The 23,983-nt window shown below is 38.4% G+C and overlaps 1 protein-coding gene across 1 annotated transcript in view; it reads right to left on the reverse strand.

Moving 5' to 3' along the window:
• The window catches only part of DNAJC24 (DnaJ heat shock protein family (Hsp40) member C24), a gene marked incomplete at its 5' end in the record, with an annotated part of 36,573 nt that extends 27,412 nt beyond the window's left edge, over positions 1-9,161 (reverse strand). The window contains one exon of the mRNA XM_084263659.1: positions 9,054-9,161. Coding sequence (XP_084119785.1) covers positions 9,054-9,161 — 108 coding nt within the window. The remainder of the gene's footprint in view (positions 1-9,053) is intronic.
• Positions 9,162-23,983: the final 14,822 nt, after the last annotated feature.

Here is a 23,983-nt window from a genome sequence, read left to right on the forward strand (position 1 = left end):
TTACTTGAGTTTCCATAGCAAAGAAGTCATGGGTACACTGATAGAATCCTGCCAAGCCCATATTTTGCATTGCTCTTCTGTAGCAGTAGGAGCTAATATGGAATGCTGGCATGCTCTGACAGAAAGTAGTACCTCTTGAGAGGAACTCTTGTTCAGCCTCTCCTCAAACACCTAATTAGTTACAATTTAATGTTATATCAAGAAAAGAAAAATGTTTAGTAAGAAGCTGCTCAGAAAAATTGCTCATCCTTATCTCCTTTGACCATGGACAATCTTAGGTCATAAATCCAAGCAATAGAGACAGCGATTTCGTTATTCTTAATTGGAAACAACAACAAGGGGTCAAGTTTTTGAAATATCTGACAACTTTTCAGCCTTAAAGAGTTACTTTTTACACACTGAAAATTAAATGACAGTTTATCCATATGACTGACAGACTACAACGAAAGAGCTGAACTTTCTTACTGTAATAATAGAAGCTACCTACAAAGTATCCTACAAGACAGCCCTTCATGTATAAAAAATTGCACTGAATGAGTTCAAACAAGCTCATGTCTGCTGGCTTAATGGGAGATTAGAAAGCATTCATGATGTAACAAGTAAAAGATGGAGAGTGGGACAGTCAGGTCATTCAGATCATGATTTTTCTGACTCTAAAATGTTTAAAGAAGGAGGGAGAAACGTGTTGCTTTAATAAATCTATGTAATAATTATATTATTATGCATTTTAAATGCAGGACAGTTTTATATAATTTATTTAAATCTTAAAAATAAAATATTCAAGTCTCCAAAACAGTAAGTTTCACAGGTTACTACATCACAGTACAGTATTTAAAAAAATCAATGTCATTTAATAGCAATAAGCGACTCATATAAGCAAGATGATTGACTCTACCCTTAACTTTTAATTATCCTTCAAACTCAACTTCTGAGATTATAGATTCTTTAAATAACTGACCCAGTGCTTAAAATTTTAGAAGCAGGCACCTAAATAGTCTGATTTGAAAATGTTGAACAACTCAAGGTACCTTTGACTGTGTCTGCTCGAAAGTCAGAATAATCAGTACATTTATTTATGTAAAAGCATTATGCCAGCCTTTGTAGCTTCCTTCTTTGTGTTTTAATTCATATATTTCGCTACATGATTTTTATTTCAGACATCTCACTTCGGAAGCAAGATAAAAAGCACCCCATGCAATGTAAAACTACTTCAATGTGTCTTCAAAGGTGCTGAAAGAACACTTACAAATATTAAGTAAAGAAACAACTTTATGGAATTTAATAAGCTAGTACTTTTACTTTTAGTGAGAACTTTCATTTTGTACTACCTGAGGACACAGTGAATATTTATAAGCACTGAACACCTTTCATGAAGCCTCTAACAAAGACAGCGTAGATTCTACCTTTAATATGCTGTTACAATAACTTATATGACCAGTGCACAAAATGTTCAAGAGAGGCATCATGTTCCTTTGCAGAGCATAAATTACATTAAAGGCCAAGCACACATTATCTGAACCTCACATTTCCACTGGCTGATGCCCATGCTTAAAACTACAGAGGATGAAGTATCACATAAGCTGTTCATCCTAACAAATAAACTACAGACAGTAACTCAGTAAATACACAGATTATGTTTAGAAATAGTTTTCCAAACATTACTTTCACAATCAGATGAACTACCTAGATGAGCAATATATTACTTCAATGCTATGGGGCCTCTCAGTCTATACAGCAGTTAAAAATAACTTTCTGCTACAGGGATGTTCACACCATCCACTTGTTAATTTTCACCTACACCCTTAAAAAACAATATAAAAAAATGTACACAGTACAGAGTTATAAGAACTGACCCCATATAAATCGAGATACAGTGGACAGCCACCTCAAATAAAGGAATATTGCAAACTACACATCAAAGCTGTCACATGTCCCGTTTCCTACTACAGTAACTTACACCTTGACCTCTCTTTCTGCCATCCCTTCTACAGTCGGGATGCCTTTCTCAACCTGTTCTTGTGCAGGATGCATTCAGAGTATGCCTGCCAGCTGGTTGCTGACCAGAACATTAATTGGTTAGCCAACTGCCAAATTATGTCAAACACAGACTCCATTGGCCAGTTACCCTAACAAGAACATGTAAAGACCAAGGACCAGCCAGCACAAGCATTACATCTTCACATAATTCTGACTGAGCAAGCAAGAGCTTCACACTTGGGTACGGCCATCTGTATCACTTCACATCACAGCATCTCTAGAACATTTAGTTTTATGTACTGTCCCGATACATACAACAAAATTGTGATACTACTCAGACTGGTAGAAGTGTCCATTACTGCAACATGATCGTTGCCAGGGTAAGTATCTGTTCTCCAGACTTACTACTCAACATCATAATCACATCTTCTGGTATAGGAGCAGAAAAACAACCAACCAACCAAAACCCAACACAAACAACAGGTGGATAAATTGAACAAAAACTGTCATAGCTTAAACAGCAGCAGGAATATCAGCATGATCATGATCTGGCTAGTCAAGCTGTTTGAACTAGACCTCTGTAACACTGAAGTCCATTATATACTACATGAACTAATAACCAATTTTTCAAGTCCCAACTTGAAAATATGCCCCTTGTATTTTAAGGTCTTATGTAGTAACTCTAACATCTCAAAATAAAACTACCCAGAGTGTCCAAACAATAGTCCCTTGTATTAAACTTAGCGTCTTTTCTTTCTCTCTAACTGTAATATTGACTTCAGTCAAGCTATGACCAGGCTGCAATGAACTTGTAATCTGACAGTATAAGCAGAACAAAATCCATTTACTACACGTTACCAGAAACTAGACATAGCTGAGCATGATGATCTGTGAAATCTCTCCACCACGTATTCTGCTATTCAAACAAAAAATAAGAACTCTGAAAAGGCTATTAAAATAGGACCACACGGGCTGCATAACTATGGAAAACATGTGGGGTGGTTTTGCCCTGGCTGGAGGTCAGATGTCCACCAAAGTCAGTCTATTACTCCCCTTAATTGGACAGGGGAGAAAATATATCTACATTAAGAGGCTCAGCAGTTGAAAGAAGGACAGGGAGAGATCATTCTGTCATCAATGACGTGGGGAAAACAGACTCAACAAAAAGTGAAGAAGAGAGAAACTACTCTATTACACTACAACTACAAAGAACAGTGAAGAAAAACTGGATTTGGGAGCATGACCAGATCTTAAAACAAATGCAAGCAGATCTTAAAATACTTTCCCCCCACCACTCCCTTCTTAGCAGACTTCAGTCAGGATTTTGCTCCCTTCTTCCCCCCCTCTCGCAGTACGGGGAGGGCAGGGACTGGGGAAAACAGAGTTCTCGGCAGCACCTTCCCTCCACCCCTCCATTCTAAGCAGACTTCCCTTTAGCCATGATCTTGCTCCCTTCTTCCCCCTGCTCGCAGCACAGGGGGGCAGGGACTGGGAGATGGGGGCTTCGGTCAGTCCCTTGCAAGTTGGTTTCCCTCTCGGCCGGGGGTGTGGGGGGGCATTCATTCCACACCCTCACCCTGCTGCACCATGGGGTCTCACCCACAGGAGACAGTCCTCCATGAACTTCTCCAACGTGAATCCTTTCCCCAAGGCTTTATCTATTCACCAGCTGCCCTGGCGTGGGTCACTGCTATGGCGGGCAGTCATAAATCACAATGTCTCTCAGTCCCAGTCCTCTGTGGGGTCACCAGCCTCCCCCCCAAACCTGTTCTGGCGCAAATCTCTCTCTCACTCGTCTCTGTTTCTCCTCATGGCTTCAAGTGCTGGCAGCGGCTTGTTCCAGCGTAGGGTCACAGCATCTCCTCTACGTCTCCACCTGCTCCATTCAGCGTGGAGCCCCTCCACACGCTGCAGGTGGGGTCTTGGCCTTTTCCATGGGTTTCTCCATGGGCTGCAGGGGCATCTTTCTCTCCAGCACCTGGGGTGCCTCCTCCCCCCCTTTCCCGGCCTTGGTGTCTGCACAGCTCGTTACATCTTCTTGTTCCCTTCTCCGGTGGCAAAATGCAGCTGCTTCTGGGTTGTTTTCTCCTATATGTGATTCCCAGAGGCGCTTGACTATCTCTTTGGCCTTGAATTGCTCGTTGTTTATAGTTTAGGCTGGCAGAAAACTCTAACTGCTGCTTAAAGAAGCAGTCTCAGCAGCACAGCCTCACAAAACTGCAACAGCATGATGAGACCTCCAGTACAAAACTCAAAGTGTTTTCATTTTAAAGATTCAAAATCTAAAACTCAGCATGAAGTTCCTTATTAGGCAGGTCCTTTCAGGTAGGACACCGAATTTATTTTGAAACAACCCTCAAGACAACAATCATGCTATCAACAATCAAACAATATTTAACTTTACATATACAACATCCTCTGCATTCCGTTTGCTGGCAGAATTTAGATGTGTACATAAATCTCATGAGATACAACAGATCTTTAGCTCTCCAGAAAGGCACATATCTTTCCTCTACAAAAGCTCAAACAACAGTCTCCCCCTGAGGTTATTTTGCTTCATTAAATGTCTATTAATGTCCTTTTTTATTGTTGGTGAGTCACTCTCACCTATGCCTGACACTGTTTTCAAATTTTCTATTCTTTCAGATAGATGAAGTGATCACCTTAACACTTCACTTGTATTTATATATACACGCCCCCCCTTCTGATAAGATAATCTTTCTAACACTATGTGTTAAATGGCACATTTTATTTCCTTACCATATTAAAAATAAGAGCTTCCTTCATACTCCCTGCTCAAATTACATGGATTTTCTTTAAGATTAGGGCACACATTGTAACAGCAGCATATAATTTTCCTGCACAATAATTTTTTTTCCAGTTGAAAGGTATCCTATAATATCACCAGCATCAACAGGAACAGACACCTGATTTTCAGCTAGACAAAGCTTATGCGCTTGGTGACTTTATTCCCTGAAAAAAGCAGTTTTCAGATACAGAGCAGCTATATGAAAATTTGAAAACAATCTGGCAACTCATTCTTTCACCACAAAGTGCTAAACCAAAAGGAGATGTAAAAATTGTGCCCATAATAAGATGGTGTAATTCCCCCCCCTCCCCTGATATCCTATTTTTGTTACTCTAATTTTATCTGCTTTCAGAAATGGAACATAAGCACTATCCATCCTAAAAGCTGTACGGATTCCTTGAAAAACTAAGTATAGAACATAAAAACCTGTTTATCTATTTAAGAAATCTTCTAGGAGAAACTACTGTGTATGCAATCTGCTGCGGATAAAAGGGCTATAGGTATCTCAAATGCCTCCAAACCACCAGTAGGTCCAAAGACAAAAAGATTAAAAAGACTAAACTCCTGCCATTTAGACAATATATTAATTAAAAAATGTTGGGATTCCTTTCAGAGTATAGAAACAGCAGTCTTTTGTGCTTCAGTAAGCACTTTAGCATGAATGTATTACAGCCAAACAATCTTGGCATTGAGCTATGCCAGTTATAAAACACGCAATTCCAATTTTTTGCTTTCTTTTAAGAGTTACTGGCTGCAGCTCTGTACTAAACATGTTGGGGTACACAGAAAGTTTGGTTTTAATATTAAGTTATTTATAGAACTGCCAGTGTCACACACATTTTGTGCCTAAATGTCTGTCATCTCTGGCTGCTATTGAGCGTTACCTGGATCATCTTGATGCTCTTCTTATCGTACAGTTACACAAAACCAAAAGTTTAATAAAACTGAATTTTTTTTTTTAAATTGCAAGAAAATGTTATAAATATGAACTATTCTATTAATGCCCTTTTTACTATTTATCATTCTTAAAAACCTAAAATTCAACCATTTCTGATTGCATACTATTTTTTATTATTAAGGTCAATCCTGAGATTTAACTGTAAATATAGTTGTCTTTTGGATGACATATGGCAAGATCTCCAACTCTTCTTTCACTTTGGAAGTTTTCATCTGCCTGTTCTTTCAGGATGCTAAGCATACATGTGTTGACAAATACAGAAAATAGCAGATGGCAAAAAGCAAATGCTCAACATGAAGCATCCGAAGGAGGCCTGGACTCAGACATTTGCCATTTTTGTTTTAACAGCAGAATTATGTTTAAAAATAAATTCTACCACCTATTACGCCTGATGCTAATGAACAACTGCCATCAGAATATTCACAATTATGGAATGAATGTCATATGAACTTTTGGATTAAGATAATTAGCACGTACCAATTCTTCAGGAGGTTAACTTCTGCTGCTACATGTAAGCCAAAAAACTTTCTCTAACTACCACAGAATTTATCATTAAACCTTTTTCTAGGCAATACACAGCTAGGTTCATCTGCTATTCCAGCTTCTAACCTTGAGTTACTTTGGTGATTGACCTCTACTGCACTACCTGAAAGCGCCTGTGCATAGACCTGTTCTCTGGCCGCACCGATATACCATCAACACCACCATCAGAAAACCACCAAAATGAGCACTCTGTCAGTTGGAGGTGTGAAGCTAACAAGAGCTCTAAGCACAAGCTTCACCTGGGGAGCTAGGGAGTCACCTCATCCAAGTATGACACAACAGGGAAGACGCAATGTCCCTCCAGTACTATACTTTGTTACTAACAATGAACAGCGGATGTCTAGGGAATGGTATCAGGGTAAAACAAGCATACAGCAACAGCTCCCTTGTATAGTCCACCGCTATTCAGAAGTCCATAGCTCAAATCTGTGAATCAGAGAGAGCATTTTGTGTTAACACAACAGGGCAGACTTTCATAAATGCCAAACAACTTTTTCAAGCATGAAAACCCTTGGACTCAACATCCGTGACGGTAACTTTCACGCTGTAGCTATGTGCTATACGAACACCTTTTACTGCCACTCCTATAGCCAGTGAGTTTGAGGTGCATAAAAGTAACTGTTGGTTTATCACCACCACACTTCTGCAGATGTTAGGCTGACTGTGCTGGATACTGTATTAGTACTGCAAGGCACATGTTCAGCTAAACAAAAAAGATGAATACGAACAGGACATGCAGTAACAACAACAGCCAAGCAGTAGACAACCTGCCTTGGAAAAAACACCTGCAAAGTAAACATCAGTGTAACTTAGTCAAAAAGAGAGATCCATCACTAAGAGTAAAAGAATTCTGAACAAAAGAGCAAAAGAGAAGAAAAAAGTAAAGAAATATATTTTCTCTAACATAGCTTGTATATTAAAATAATCTTTTTACCTTCTAAAACTACAGACAGTTATAGACTTAACCAGATAGTTGTAATTTTTAACAATTCTCACTTCATACACTTCAAAGTAACTACATGAAAGTCCAGTGCTATAACATAAAGGGCTCAGTTTTATTAAAAAATATCATGCAGACAAGGCATTACATACTTTCAGTTGTGGCAAACGGATCTGAACAATACTTGATGTATAATTTAAATTGTTATTATACACAGAGTCAGAGTGAAAGAAATATATTAACTCCATTACATTTAGCAATTTAAACTGGATTTCTATCTGAACAGGTGAAGTATTTTACACTGAGATCTGCCTACTGTTTTCATTTAATAAGAACTAGATCATATTACTATTTCATTCACATTTTGCTAGTAACACAGTAAAATAAAAAACATTAGGAGGTGCAAGAAAAAGAACTATTTGAGATAGAGCAGAACTATGAAGCTTGATTTTGACGGTGTTCTACACCGATTCTTTTACTGTTTAATAGCAAGGACCAAAGGAATTATATCCTACACCGACATTCAAATGCCTTGTAAAGTGTTGAAACTTAAGACTAAGTAGACAGACAAGGTGCAGACAACGAAATAAATTAGTAGGGTGCACTGAGAAGGAGTACTGTACAGCAGGATGCTTAGTATATTCAGCTAAAGAGAATCAAAATGTGTAAATCTGGAACATATTTCAAACTGGTGAACTGACCTTTAAAACAGTTTTCACAGCAGCCAGAAATACACTAACAAACCACAAAACAAATCCAAACCCCAACCTATGAATTATAATTTAACTCTTAACAAAACTCAGCCTCAAAACTCAGACTGGTGTTAACCTCACTTAAAAGTCCCAGCTTCTTACCACATTCATTCAGACACCCCAAACCAAGTAAGATTAGCTACACATGTGCTCTCTAATGCCCTACCAATATTGACAGTAGTTAGCAGCTACCTAAAGGAATACATAAAAACTGAGTTCTGCTCATCTTTTTTCTTCTTCTTTACAAGGTTGTCAGTTTTCAAGAAACTTAGAAATTTAGTTACCTTGTGACTTCTATTTGTCTATTACATTTGGTTGAAAATGGTCAACATCACAAAAAAAACCCATCCTATTTTTCACAGAAGACCAGGCCAAAGCAGCTTTTGCACAAGAGGCCTGAATTCAGAGGAAGAAGTAAAACAGACAAACCAAGAATCATGCAAGTAATCTGGTACAGATCTGAGATTCTTACACATACACCAGGAGTACAGGAAAAATTAAAAGAATTCATGGTCTTACAATTGATATTCAAATATTAACCTTGTATGAATTTTCTATTCCATTATTGCAAAATTATCAGGAAGGCCTTATATCTGTTTTCTGCATCTGATCTTTATATACTGAAGGATATATAAATAATATATATATAATATATATATAAGGATATTCAGTGTGCATTCAACACACTAAATTCACATGATAGTAAATATCATAAGTATCAATCAGTACATTTCACAAACATGAGTGACAATGACCTTCTTTGACTTGTACCCTGATTATCCAACACCTGACAAACAAGTATTTGGCTCAGTTCATTCATGAACGGTTAGCAAATCTGGGAGATCTATCAGTGCTGTGGAACAAGGACAACACAAGCCTTCTTTGCAAAATACAAAGGTAACTCAAACTCCAAATGTTTATTTCAAAATTAGACAAGCCTTAGTGAACTGGTATTATAACACACTCTGATTAATCATATTTATACCAAAATAATTAAAAATAAATAATGCATTTATTATCTTTATGTATTATAAAACTTATTTTACACATCTTAAATAACAGAAACATACTTACTAACAAGACCAGTTTTTGGTACTTCCGCTTTAGTTCTGCTGGACTGTCCGATGGCTTTGCACCCAGGATTTTATACCAGTCCTTTTGCATTATCCTTTCAAAGGCCATACTCTGAGTAGCTTTGCAAAGAGTTTCCTAGCACTGTGTAAGATAATTAAAGAAAAATAAGTGTTAGGAAAAGCAAAAATGAAGAAAATGCGACCATGAAACAGATTGCAGCCCTCATGCGTATCTACACACCTACATAACATCTGCAGCGCAAAAAGCCAGCTCACTGCACGTGGCTATTCCCTCCCACAGGTTGTCAAACACAGAGATTTAAGTCACACTGAGTTTTCTGTCCCAGTTCCTTAGTATATCACGTTTCAGAAGCTGTTCAATCCTTTAAAATCATTTTGCATTTTAACTGTGTGAACATGCAAGAAGTCAAAAAGGTTCAGCATGGGTTTCGCACAGTGGCCTTCACAGTATCAACTCCCCTTCACCCTCCTGGGTAAGAAGGCTTAACTTTTTTAGTATTAAAGTAGAAGAGCACATAAAAGTAAACAAACAAAAGTGAATGAAAGCACACAAAGTTAGCACAGGTCCCTAAGTAAAGCCCAGCTAATTTGGTGCTTTTTATTGTTGGCCCAGAGTGGAAAAAAAACCCAAACGGAAATTAAAAGTCAGCAACAGCACAGCTTCAAGCAGGGTCTCCAGCATACTGAAGTCCCAAGCCCCTAGTAGCTGATTTATCGTGAACTTTCTAACAAGAAATAAGTCTGCCTCCCAGGAGGGTTGCTTCCCAAGTTTCGTATGGCTTCTTTCCTTGTTCCAAAAAACCAAAAAGGAAGTCTTTTTCCCCGTTTCAACACTAAAGGCTCTTTCTAGTGGCTACATCGTACTTCAGGCCAGATCCCTTTTTCACAGGCAGAAAAAAAAATTGCTGTTTTCAGACTTCTCAGAGCTCCCACCAGAGAGAGGGCACAGCCGCTGCAAGACAGGCCCCTCTCCCTCAGGAGACCCTCAACGCCGACCCTCACGCCTCACATCTTTCTCCACGCAGACCCCTCTCGCCCTCGGGAGCCCACACAGCTTTCTAAAAACAGGCGGAACCGCAAGCGGGGCCCGGAGCCACGCTGCCTCGCCACAGCTCGCCGCCAGGACGAAGCGTCCCACCCCAGACCTACAGCTCCGCGCCGCCCGGACCTCGACAGCGGAAGGAGCCCAGCACGACCCCGCACAGGGAGGCCAGGGAGGCCGCCCGAGCCTGGCCCCGCGCAGCACGGCAGGCCCTGCCGGAGGCTTCCCGCCACCGCCGCCTCAGCACGGGGGCTGCGGCACAAGGACCCCCCGCAGCCGCGAGCACCGACCGGACGGCGGTACCAGGCCGTTGGACCCCCCCAGCAGAAAACCCCGCAGCAACAGCACTCACCTAACCCGCACCGCCGGCCCGTCGATGGAGGCGGCCGGTGCCCCGCATAACTCGTCCGGTAGGAAACAGCCCCTCCACGTGGCGCTTTGCGCCTTCAGCGTGGCGGGGGCAGCGGTGCGTGTGGCTTGCGGTGCCGCCTTGCCTGTTTCCGCCCGGGCAGTAGTGGCGTTAGCACCGGGAGGAAGCAGAGCCGGTGCCGAGGCCGGACGCCGTCTCCATGGCGACCAGCAGCGCTCCGGTGCTGCGAGACTGCCGCCCGGCTTAGTAAGTAATGGCCTCGGCCGCTCCGCAGCGCTCGTTCCCGGCCCGGGACAAGCGGGAACACCTTTTCACCCGCGTTTTCCCCTCAGGGATTCCGCCTTCGGGTTCGAGAAGACTCTGGGCACCCCCTCCCCCTTCCTCGCTCGCTGCACGGGAACGTGGGCCGCCCGACACCCCCTCTCCCCTCAGCGACTACACCTGTAGGTGCGGGAAGACCCGTAGCGCACCGGGTCTTTTTTACCTTCCCTCGTTGCAAGCCTCCCCCCACCGCCCCGGAGGCAAAGATTAGCTCGGCTTCGGAGCACCCCGTAGATGGGCTCGGGCTCCCTCCGCCCAGCTGCTCCGAGTAGCGTGTGTCTGGGGAGAAACCCCCGGGCAGGAGGGTGACTGCCCTGCCTTCATCTCGCCTCCATTGCGACCTGTCCCGAGCCCGTAAGCGGAATCACGCAACGGCTTCTTCACAGAAAGTCCTTGTCCTCTAAAGGGGAGGGAAGAACAGCCTCTTAATGGGAATAATAATAATAATAAAAGCTCAGTAAGCAGGCTTTTAATCATGTGGAGACCCTTCCTTATTAAAAAAATAAAAAGTGCTTTGGTTGGTTGGTGCTGTAAACTTTTAACTTTTGCAGTCTTGGCTAACAAAATCCCAAAATACTAGTCCAGGCCCAGTTCACACTATACCATTAACTGTGTAGCATATTTCCTTTGGCAATATTTTATGCAGTAAATCGGAATTAAAGCAACTTTTCCTCATTTTACTTACCCTTTAGACTGGTTAAGTAGAGCAGCTACCAGAGTGTTACAGGCATTGCTGCGAAGAACTGGGAGTGTTGTTCCTGGCACGTTGTTTCCATTAGCCACAGGTTCAGGAAGGGTGTGGGACAATTGCAGATGAACAATAAACAGGGAGAATTGATTTAAATTTTAACATGGACAGTAAAGCAGCAAGATATTTTCATGGTAGGTGAGAAAAACCTCAAATCTACAAAACTACAAGACTTATGCATGAGCTGGATTTTTGTGGTCATCTATGTTTGTACAAAATAAGCAGTAGGCATGTATTTTGCCTTTTTCCACAGTTTTATAGGTGTGGTCATGAAGTCAAAAGTTGTGGTCATAGTTGTCAAAAGGGAGAGAGACTCATCCTTGTACTTGTGTGTGTGAGCCATAGAACCGTCCAGCTCCCTCTGTCAATAAAGTTTTAACTTCCGCAGTACCAGTGTGAGTAATTATATATTTTACTGAAATCATTGAGCTATAAATGACATTTATCAAGTGTGAGCTAGTTTGCATAGTCCCTTTTGAAATTAGAATTTACCTCTCAGGCAGAAGTTTCGGTGTTACTGCATGAGTTAGTCGCCCTCTTCGTTTCGGGTTGTAATTGTCTGGTGTATAACTGAGAATGGCCCATAGTGCTGTGTGTGTTTTCCCCTCCGCCAATGATTGGGGCTGGTATGTGAACAGGTACTGTCGTTGTGAAGGAGGGGAATGGGGTTTTAAAGGAAAATTGTAAAAGATGCAGTGATGTTTTGGAGATTGGCTACTACACCTGTGCTTTTACCACAACTGGTTGATACCCTCTTACAGACTGGATGTGTTTACAATATCTATTTTTATCCTTTATGCTCCAAATTCTTAAGTGTTGCATATAGAGTTTTTCCATTTTAGCTTGTTACAGGATAGGTGCCTGAAGCCAGCTTGTGATGTAGGCTAATTGGAGCTATTTGAGATTGTGAGTATTTGTATCCAATAGTATACTTACATATACTTGGTTGTTCAATTGTTCAATATGAAAATAATGATAAATGTTAAGGAATTATCTCTGAACTGGAACTATTTTGGAGGTCAAACACTCATTCTTTTCTCTGCATTTCTGCAGTTATGCCAAAGTAAAATGGAATAGGCTGTTTAATACAATGGTGTGGTGTTCACAGACTGCAAAAAAATCTATGAACTACGAAATTAAATCACTACAGAATTATCTGGCCTTGTGTGGTACCATAATCTTTGTGTATCTATAATTTTAATCTATCCAGTTTCAGAAATCACAGTATTATGTTCAAGTTAGTCTTTGCTCTTCATAGTCTGGTCATAATGACTTTTGAAGCTGTTGATCAATCACAAGCCAATCTGACAATCTTTCATAGCTAGAATATCAAATATTGTATATTAATACAAGAAAATAGAATAGACTTGATGGACCAATCCCTTGTTATTTTATTTTATGTGACATAGGTGAAATAGCCAGACTTTTAACCTTTTTAACTTTTAACTACTTTTTTTTACTTCTGAAGATAACTGGTATTTTTCAAAGTACTGTTCAGAGTAGTAAAGCTTTTATGGCTTTTTTTTTGGTTCATATTAGTTTTATATTGCTCTATGTATACAAAGTGTGATGCACAGATTATATAAAAATCTGAAGGCAAGTCTTACTAAGATTATTTAGCATCAAGAATTCCAGAATATTTGAGAATTTACAATTTTTGCAACAATTCCCTTTTTCTAGTTCTAAAAAAGTTAATTAGTGTAATTCCTATCTGGAAACATGTGGCCCTATCTGGACAGCACTTATATTTGTTAGACTTGAGCATACATTGTGCTGTTCTTGATATCAAGCCCTACACTTGAATTAGTTTGTTCACTCCCTTGTTTATTTAAGTAAGGTTGTTCTGAAAGCATAGTCTTATTTACCTTTTGCCTTGTAACTGAGAAGAAATAGGATTCATGGGAATAAAACTTGAAGACAGCCTCAGATGACCTAATCTAAGTTTTTATGTATTACAGGACTGAGTCCAGTATATTTTGTCTGTCAATGTTAGAAGACAGAAAATTCCTCACTTGTAAGAAGGCTGCTGCAACAGCTAATCATCCTACTGTTAAAATTTGTCTGGTTTCTGAATTTGGATGGCTCCTAATTCCATCCATCAGTTCTTCTTACTCCTTTTGCCTTAAACTGTGGTGGTTTAATGTCTGGTACTGACATAAACAAGCACTGAATATATGTTTTTGATAAAATTTAAAAGATTGAACATGTTAAAGTCATACACAGATATTTTGTCTTAAATTATTTTTATAGTGGTTCTTAATTTTTCCAACTTGTTAAGAAGAGTTATTAATGTGGCAATTAATACAATAGTTCATTATGAGGTATCACTGATACTTTTTCTTGCATACTGTTTTCATTCTGACTTTTTACACCAGTACACTGAGAAGAGTTCTTTTCAAACTAAGTTTTCTGTCACAGCTATAGTAGACATCTGACTCAAAATTGTGTATGTGAAAATACTGAAATTTGTCTCATGGGAACAATTGTTTTGTCTCTGAAAGATAAAATAATTTGTTCCATCTTGAAAAAATATTGAGCTTTTTTTTAAAAATGTAAATATTAAAAGCCCTTGGAAGAGGTAAGTTTATTTTCATTTTTTAAGGGAAATATGTCAGAGATCTGAATGTTAAGTTCTTCCAGAATTTGTTTTTATTGGGTCAGATTTGTCAACAGTAGAAAGAAAAACAAAGTTGTGTCTCCCAGGAGGGGTGGATATGATAGACTCAATGTCATAATGATGTGAACAAATGAGATGTAACATGCACTGAAAGTATATGTTTTCCATTAAATTTCCACAAAAATGATTGAAAACGTCTTGGGAATTATTTAAGCAATTTACAATATTGTTTAAAAAGGTACATCTGGGCACACTGAGTACAGTCTTTTGTCGTTCATTAGCAATGTATTTAATGAGGGCTTTTTTAAGTGATAGATAGTTAAGGTAACAGACAAGTGACAGATTGTTTGTCTTTAATGATTTCCCTATTCCAGGCCCATTACAAAGCAATTAGAAATCTGACAGCATTTTTACTCTGCATTACTGATCATCTAAAGTGATGAGAAATGAGAGGTGATGAATATTAATTGTATATTTTCATATAATTATCATAAATTATTACCTTGTCTAGTGTGCTGCAGGTGGAGTAAAATCAATGGATGAAAATTCAGTCAAATATGATAATTTGAAAGATTTCATGACTTAAGTTTTTGTCTTTAAAGTGCGGTGTCAACCAGTCTAAACCAGGCAGAGATTAACTGAGGGAAAGACAAAGATACTCGTACCTTTCCTTGCTTTGTAAATGCTGATCAGCATGGCATTTACTCTTGCACCCTGTGACAAAAGGCAAAGACAAAGTATCTCTTCTGTAGCCTGCCCCATTTACACTAGAGTTTTAGCTATGGCTGTCCAACTTTTTTTTTCATTAGCATTTACTTAATCTTTGACTGCTAAAAATATATTAAAAGCTGTGCACTTGGCCAGTCCAAGAACCAGCTGTTCTCATCTTTTTCATTGCTGTCATGGTTCAGCCCCAAGCAGTGGCTGAGCACCACATGCCGCTCACTCACTTCTGGAGAAGAAACAGACAGAGCCTCCGTGGGTTTGGATAAGAAAAGTTTAGTGACAAAATCACCATGAAAGTGGAACAGTAACAGCCCATGGCAAATTACACCCAGTGATAACACAGAGTATTTTACCAACCAGAGTACTGTACCTATGTGAAGACACCGCAGTCACACTCAGACTGCCTTGGAGGCATCCAGGAGCACCCCTCCCCAACCAGCCTCTTTCATGGAGGAGTGATGCTAGGTGGTGTGGGAAACAGCACAGGCTAACTTAGCTCACCCGTGCTGGCTGCTTGGGGAGGTTGACTCTGGCCTAGCCAGAACCAGGACTATTGCCATTGTATATATATATATATACATATACACATTGCAATGTATTGCTTCTTTGCATTGTGTTTTTATTCATGGATGACCTCTGCCTCTACCAAATATGAGGAATGTTCATATGACTTGTTTGTTTAAAGTATGGACCTTTACTGAAATTTTGTTCTGAAGATGCAGTCATCAATAATAAACGCTCATAAATAACCAGACATTACAGAATCTTGCTTGGTTCCACACTTCACTTAGTAAGTCTCCATGACACTCTTATATCATTGGTCTTGAAAGTTCAAAAGATATCATCAGTTCCTTTTCAGAGAAGCAGAGAGGAGGCACGAAGATTGAAGTGCCAAAGAAACAATGAATTTTGGTGTTCTGTTTTGGAGTACAAAACTCCTAAAATTTACGGTTACTTTCCTCCACAATGCATCTCCTATGTTTAGAGGAGACTTCATTTTCGGTTAGTGAAAAAACTGCAAAACCAGATCGAGGATACTCCAAAACAGGTATCTAGAAAATGTGGCTGGTATTTGTGTTTTTCCTGGGAAACTTTGGTTGATATGACTTACTCAATATCACTTTAGAATTTTAAGACAAAGACAAGAATGATATCCAATTTATCTGGGGCAGCAGACCTTAGCCATGAAACAATTCTCTCTTTTGCTGCATTTCCTTGCACATTTCTGGCTCAGTGAAGTGAGTGAATTGGAGGAAACATAAAAGCAAATTATTATGTCACTATCAGAATCCATATACAGAAAGTCAAATAAAAATTGCGTGTAAATTTCTGTTTTGATCTTATTTTCAATGCTTGACTTTGCAAACTTGAGTAATTTAAACAACTTGTGTTTGAAAAATCACATTAACATATTTTAGCTTCCAAAATTCCTGTGTGAGTAAGAAAGAATAGGGAGTGGAGTATTTTCTGATGGTGGCAAACCTCAGACCAAGCTACCACCTTAGTTTGGTTTTGTCTGTGAACATGAAAAGGTAAGAGCAGCTAAACAGGATAAACACAAATTTAGCCTTCTATCTCTGAGGGTGGTGGAATGAAAAGGTAACAAGAAACAGCACTAGTGCAGAGAAATCCTTCAGGTGTTAAATCCTCTGAGATTTGAATTTTTCATATATATATATATATATATATATATATATATATATACCCCAACTATGTGTAGTTACTAGCACACTATTGTTTGGATTTGAGGGTCTTATTCAGCAGTAAACTACCACAGTTGCACTTTGATAGTGTGGTATATTCTGTTCCCTATTTTCATCATAATGGCATTGCCCTTGAGACATTGTCATGCTCTAAAAGGCCTCATTCCGATACGTATTGCCTGCAAATGCAAAAGATAGCATGACAGGCTAGTACCCCCTCAGCCTCACTGCTGAGGCCTCACGGTCATTTTAATGAATCTTATTTATGATGTCTGAAGTCAAGGCCCAACTCTGTTCAAGTTTAAATCCTACATACATAAAAATCAACTTCCCTTGTCGTTGTATGCCAGTGCATTATGAAGTAAATGTTTTAATATGCTGTTAATTTCAATCCCAGTTTTGTCATGTAGGCTCAGTAGAATTAATTAATAAAGAATTGCATCATGCTCCACGAGATTCAAAGAAAGGAATACTTCTCTGTGCTACTCATTGTTCTCAATATCTCTCTGCAACTCTGAAGGGAGAGAGTTGCATTTTATGGCTTTCCTTTTTTCATATCTGTCATAGAATGCAGAATGGTTTTAATACCCATCCACCCTCTCAGAATTAAAATTGCAGTTATGCCTTGAGAGTATGTGAATTTGTCAAACAAGAGGACCTCTTTTCTTCCTGTCTTCTTGTACGTATGTTCAAATTCTGCAGTCACATGTGTAGAAAGCCACATTATATCATATTTCTTCCTTTTTTAAAGTCCTATAATGAAAAGAGTGAATAAGACTCCTTTTGTTGATGTACCTTGATCTTTATTCTGATAAAATAAATATTCAAACATTTGAAAACCTTTCTCAGAAACAGGCATGTTTAGTATCACAGTCGTTACTTGCTAATACAAATGACTATAAATACCAAGGCAACGGAGCAACAACTGTGGTGTCTCTAAAGCTTCTAAACATGACATATCAACTGCATTTCACAGTTTATATTAAAACCAGCTTCTTGCGAGAAAGGTAATTATAAAATGAAATATTCAGTTCTGGTATTTAGATTATTCATTTTATTTTAATTGACTTTTTCCAGTATAATTGGACATATTTCCACATGTTTGTTGAAGAGAAGCACTGGTCTAATTGACTTTTCACTTATTTTCTTTAGAGATACAGTTTGTAATTTATTATACTTTTGAGTAACATTTTTCCATTATGTGGATCCTTCTAAAGACTAAAGTATTTTCCAAGTATGGCGACAAGTAGTAAAATGTCTTTTAGTGTAACAGGAAAGAGTATTGTTGCTGTACTTCAAATACCACTTCATTATATATTCCTGTATTACATATATTTTCAATCGTAGCTTAAGCAAAACTCCTGTTGTCTTTTCAGTTTGAATGGCAAGGCATAGTTTGAAGATACAGCTATGCTCATCTAATGACTAGCTGCCACTGAAAGTAGTAAAATAGAAATAAAAATAAAATAGAAAGTAGAAAAATTCTTTTTCACCCATTTCAGTCATGTACTCTCGTTGTCCTTGCATCAGCACTGCCATTCATGTGACTGCACAATGGAGGAATTCATGATGATAAATGTGTAAAAATCTAATTCTGCTAAAAAATGTGTACTTTTCTGCTGGTAGAGCTCTTTGGAGATAATGCATATCACCAATGAATGGTTGAAGGTTCAGATATATAAAAGAGGAATACTACTCCGCCACAGAACTTCCATCCAGTCAAGTGGAAGTAAGTGTTACTGAATAAAATTTGTATTTCTTTCTGATTTTTATGACTGATATCAAGATTAATTCAACAATAAAACTATGTTTTAGCAATATAGTTGGCTTTTTTTTGGCTCATAGAGTGACTTGGTCCCACAATATTACCTTACTTTTACCTTAATTTTGACTTTGTGAGAGGTGTTTGTTATCCATTGATATTTCAGGCAAGTTCAGGGTCTGTTCTGCTAGACATTGTACAGACATATTGTTAAAAAAATCTTATGACCAAAAAAATTTAAGTAAATCTATTTAACAAAAGATCTAGAAGAAAGAGTAGCTCTGGAAATTTCATTGAGTGGAATATTGAAATCATGGTGATTTATACAACATGGTGGTAAGGCTGCATTTTGTTGACTGGAAAATAATAATACACACTTTAAACACAAATGTTCATTCAAGAAATACACAACAGAGCTTCAGTCCTGGAAAGAAGCATATATACTTCTGTTTGCACTGAAGGAATGGACACACTGATGTGCTTTATATTAAACAACACAAAGTGTTTGCAGGAATTGGCTGTTAAGGTGTAAAGGCCAGCTAGGTTTGCTTTAGTATTTACTGCTACCACTAGTTTGTAAGTTTTGTCATCAGTTTTTGCAGTTATACTGAAAAAAAATTCTTTTTCACAGGTAATCTGAACATCAGATGGCAGATCTCATGCATAAAAGTGTAACTTAAGGATTTCTCAGCTAGCCTCCAGTCTGTTTCAATCATTGATAGGCAAAATATTAGACTGTATTTACATCCAAAAGCCAGTGTTCTATTTTAAGTTTATATAAATTCTGACTAGGATTCAGGTAATGTTTTTTGAAGGTCTATCACATACTTGTTTTCCTTAAGCTTAAAAAAAAATGGCTAAATTTCCTGTTAAAATGAATAATGAAGGTCGTAAGCTCTTGGTGGTGTATTTGTAGAAACAATTTCTGAAACACAGCAGTTGTTCTGTTTTAATAGGAGTAGCGGAGATAGAGGGCAGCAGGGAGAAGAGGTGGTTTTATTGAAAAAATGTAGGTGTTTCTGGTTTTATTGTATATACAGAAAATTACAGAAGTCAGAGAAGATGTACTTTCTATTTTTATAGCCTGGTCTGTTTATACTGGTTTGATTTTCTAATCACTATTTAATCATCAGTCTTGAAAAAAAGCTTATGCTTTCATTTTAGTTTCAAACTTTTGCACTTCTAAACAGGTAATAGCAAACAACACAAGTCTAGCAAGTGCTCAGGAAAAATACCATATGGCACGTGCATCATCACAAAAATGCAGTGAGCTCTTAACTTTGCAAATGGCTTTATGCCACATGGATGCACAACTACATTAGCAAAAGATGTGTGAGTAAAGCTACGGCATCTTTTCAATCATGTCATTTGTCAAGGTTGCTTAATTTGCTGCTGTGTGTTAGGTTCTAAAAATATAATTAAATAAATACTTTGTTAATATCAGTCTTAGACTAAAGAAGTGAAACATTTAAAACATTTTTATGCTTCCTCTGTATCGTATACTCTCAGTTGTACTCAATAAGGGGAAAATATCACAAACCCCAACAGATAGATTGCATTTAAACTTTTGTCTTTATTTAAAATTTTAGTTCTTTCAATGCTTGTGAATTCTTCATTCTAGATCCTTCTGTAGTTGACTTAGTGGCCTTTCAGTCTGTAAAATCGTTTTGTCTTCTCATGTTTCTTTGGCTCTTTAGATACCACTTCTTACTCTTTGGTCAGACAGCAAAGTGGAATGCCAAGTCATGGTGTTAATAATTGATTCCAGTCAGGAGATTTTGTGATATTTTTGTACCAAAGAATTAATAAGAATTATTAGAAATAACAAGATACTGCATGTATTTATTGAAGGGGAGAGATCCCATGCTGCCCTGGAAGACCTTGCCAGAGTGCAGCAATGGTTGGCTGCTTGCTGTGAGTGGAGGAGTTGGAGGCTGGGCCTGACAGCCAGGCTGGGGACAGAGCTTTGCCAGGCAGGGCCCAGTGTGACAGCAGCTGGGGACAGCCAGAGCCAGGGTCATCAGGCAAGCCGAGGTGAGGAGTCCAGGCCGAGGTTGAGCCAGGAACGTGAGGCAGTAATCCAAGGTCAGGTCTGGTGGTCGATTCAGGTTTAGCCAGTGGCCGCCAGGCGAAGCCAGGACATCAGCCTGTGAGCAGTTCAGCAGGGCCTGTGGTCAGTCATGGGAAGGGACATGGCTGCTGCATGGGTGTGGTGCACCTCAGGCAAGGCCAAGCCCTAGAGCTTCAGCATAGAGGCAGCTCCCACAGGAGGGGGCCAGCCTTAGCTGAGGCTGTCCTGCAGAGCTGTCTGGCAGCTCCCTGCAGTCACCAGAGGGAAGGAGGGACAGCCCTCAGCTGTGGCTATCTCTAAGCTGGCCCTGAGCCCAGCAGCCACATCCCCAGGAGGGGGATGCAATCATGGCCTTACAGCCATTTAAGATCCCAAGGTGCTGCTATCCTTTCTTCTCTGCTTCACAGAGAAGTGTGGGAGCAGATGGGCGCCACTTTAACTGTGCAAGTGTGACACCGAAGTTTCAAATTTTTACAGCTTTCTATTTACCTTCTTATCTCCCTAGCTACTATAACGATGCTAAGACAACTCAATTATCAATTTATTCCAGAGCTCATATTTTGGTCAAGGAGATGTATGCTCTCATTTTTTGCCCTGATTTCTTTTCCAAAGTGTGGCTGCTTCATTCCTTAGGCATTGAGTAGGTTTTGCCTGTTAGAGGCACCAAAAGAAAATCCATATTCTCTTCCATCTGGAGTGATACAGAAGAGATGTATTGGGTGCTGTGTAGTATCTTGGCTAAGTAAGAAGAGGTAGTAAATACTGTGAGATTATATGATATCCAGAAAGGATTGTTTAAACATTTTCTTCCGTGTTAGACACCAGTTGCCTAACTGAGCAGCATAGTTACTTTTCTTCTCTTTAGTGAACTTGAGAAAAACCTTTCATGGCCAGAGGTCTGTGGGATGCCAGGGTTTCAGTGGGGAAGTGACAGAAAGAAACGGTTTCTATTCATCAACACAAGAGATCCAGGACAAAATTTTCATTCAAGCCTTTGGCAAAATTCCCAGCAATTTTAGTGGGACACGAGTTTCACACACAGCCTGTACTTACTAGGTTTTTACTCCATTTGGAATGGATTGTAGTTTTGTGATAGCCTTTAACTTGGAAGAGTATTAGGAGAAAAGGCAAAGATTTCCTTTCCTAATAAAAGGAAAACAGTCAATACGTTTTCTTTCCAACTACTGTATGAGTTCAGAACAGTTTAGTTTAATCCGCAGGTGTGAGGTTTGCAGCATTATTGAAGAAGGTCCTTCCCAAAGTGATACTTTGTAAAGCTGCCCTGTCGGGTGAGTTATTATGAAGGCAGTTTCCCAAACATCTTAAATTTACTAAACTGTTAGGCTTTGGTTTTTATCATGTAAACGATATATGTTGTGTGTTTCCTGTATAATAAAATTAAACTTAGAATTTTCACAAGTCTTATCATGATGTTAATACATAATATATGAAACATCATGTTCTCATCTATCAACATAAAGATACATTGTTTATCTGGAGCATACATGCGTGTAGTGCAACAATAACATAAATGCAAACAAATCTGAGACGTGATAGCTGTGTGTGTTAAATAGTTTAACAATGCAAGCAACTAATGGATAATTATAAGATTTGCTTAACCTCTCCATTGTGGTTAAGATCTGATATTGCCATTATTTTAATTTTTATTACCTTTGGTAGATAAATAAAATGCCTTTGCCATGCAGATAATGCTTTTCTTGAGAAATCCGACACAAAGTGCAAGTACAAAAATAAAAATAATAAGGTAAATTTAAATATGTAAATTTAAAAAGGAGAATATTAAAATAAATCACTATATCTTTTGAACAACTACTGAAAAAATAAAGCAAAGAATACATGCTTGTCAGATATGCAGTATAAATAAATAATTTAGGTGAAAATGGATGACTAGATATAACAAAGAGACGACCAAATAATGAAGGGCTAAAGGGTGGTTGTTACATCTGATGTACTTCATTGTATATTGTAAGTAATTGCTATCCATAAAAAATTCCATGGCTTCTGTATAAGAAAAAAAGACAATTTGACAGGCAACACTAGTTCTAAGAGACAGCAAGTACAAATCCTTGGCAACTGTCATTATCCTGCTGTTGAATTCATATCCAAAACTGTGTGATAACTTTGACCTGTGTAGCTGTTACTGAACCAATGACTGTTAAAGTAACTAAATTTTTTCATTTATGAAAAAAAAATAGCCTTGTGCAGACTTATGTCTTAGAAAACTGTATGGACTATTTTCTTTAGCATACTGTTGTTTTCTGTTTATAGAAGTAATATGAAGAAATGTGCTTTAGTTAGACAATAGTAATTTTAAAATTGCACTAGAACAATGGAATAAAAATTTTGATCTGATGTAGCTAAACAATGTCAGCATTTAGATCTAACTGAAAAGTTGCTTTTGTAATAATTAAAAAATGCTTCAGTGCTTTGGCCACGAATAAACAGCAGTTTAATTGCTTTTAAACGGGGAAAAAAGTAGCTAAAGTTTCTTTTCTTGTTTAAATCTCTGGTTTCAAAATCTTCTCTCTCTCTGTATCTCTGAGTATCTTTACTTGTGCCATAAAAATAGGATCACAACTTCTTGGTGTTAGCAGCTTGCAAAATTTATCATTGACTATGAAGAAATTTTGCTTTAATATGGAATACCAAGCTGGTTTTCCTTGCTAGTGGGCACCAGTTGAAACTGATTCCACTTATTGAGACTTTAATCTTACGGAGTTTAATCTCCAGATGGATGGGCACCAAGTTTGCATCTAAATTTGGGTTTTCTCAAAATATAAAATAGCTCAGCAGCACAAAAATAAGCCTACTGTTGGTCAATTTCATGCTTGTGCTTTCTGTTTAAAACCACCTCAGTTAAAGATTCAGAATGTACTCACAAGTACTCTAAGGTTTATATACGCCGTATAAATAGATGTTACATTGGTGAAAAAAAATAAGAAAAAGCCATACAAGGACTGGGAAACAATAGTAGTAGTAGTCCTGTAGGTATTTCCCTTGTACTGTGTAATTTAGTGACAGGAGGTCAGTAGGTGCTATATGTTGTTGAAAAGTAGTAGCCCTTTATTACATTGGACCACTTAGATAATAGTTTACTTATCATGTAAAGAAAATAATTTCTAGTTCATGCTAACAGCTCTGTTAATATTCCATCAAAAGAGTTAATGAGTAGCAAGCAAGAATGTTATCTGATAAAGAAGGACGTTATCTACAGCATAAATAATGGCAATTAATAGATTTTTATTGTATAAAGAAATTTGTTTCTGGTTTTATAACTTTCTTTTCCTGAAGTGGGTACAAAATGGTCTTAAGAAAAAGAGTATTTACAGAAAATACTGTCCTCTTGCATCACTAATCAGAATTCAAAGCATAGCATAGTGTGTTCAGACTCGTAATACTAAAAAGATTTTTCATTCATTGAACTCCAATGTTTAGTACTGCTGTGTTAGTATATTAGTTTAAGGATTTTCTAGGTAAACATACTGCAATCCATGTCAACAAATGTTGAAGTTCACATTTGTTGTGACAT

The sequence above is a fragment of the Gallinula chloropus genome, assembly GCF_964237585.1.
Source record: "Gallinula chloropus genome assembly, chromosome: 4".
Classification (NCBI taxonomy): domain Eukaryota; kingdom Metazoa; phylum Chordata; class Aves; order Gruiformes; family Rallidae; genus Gallinula; species Gallinula chloropus.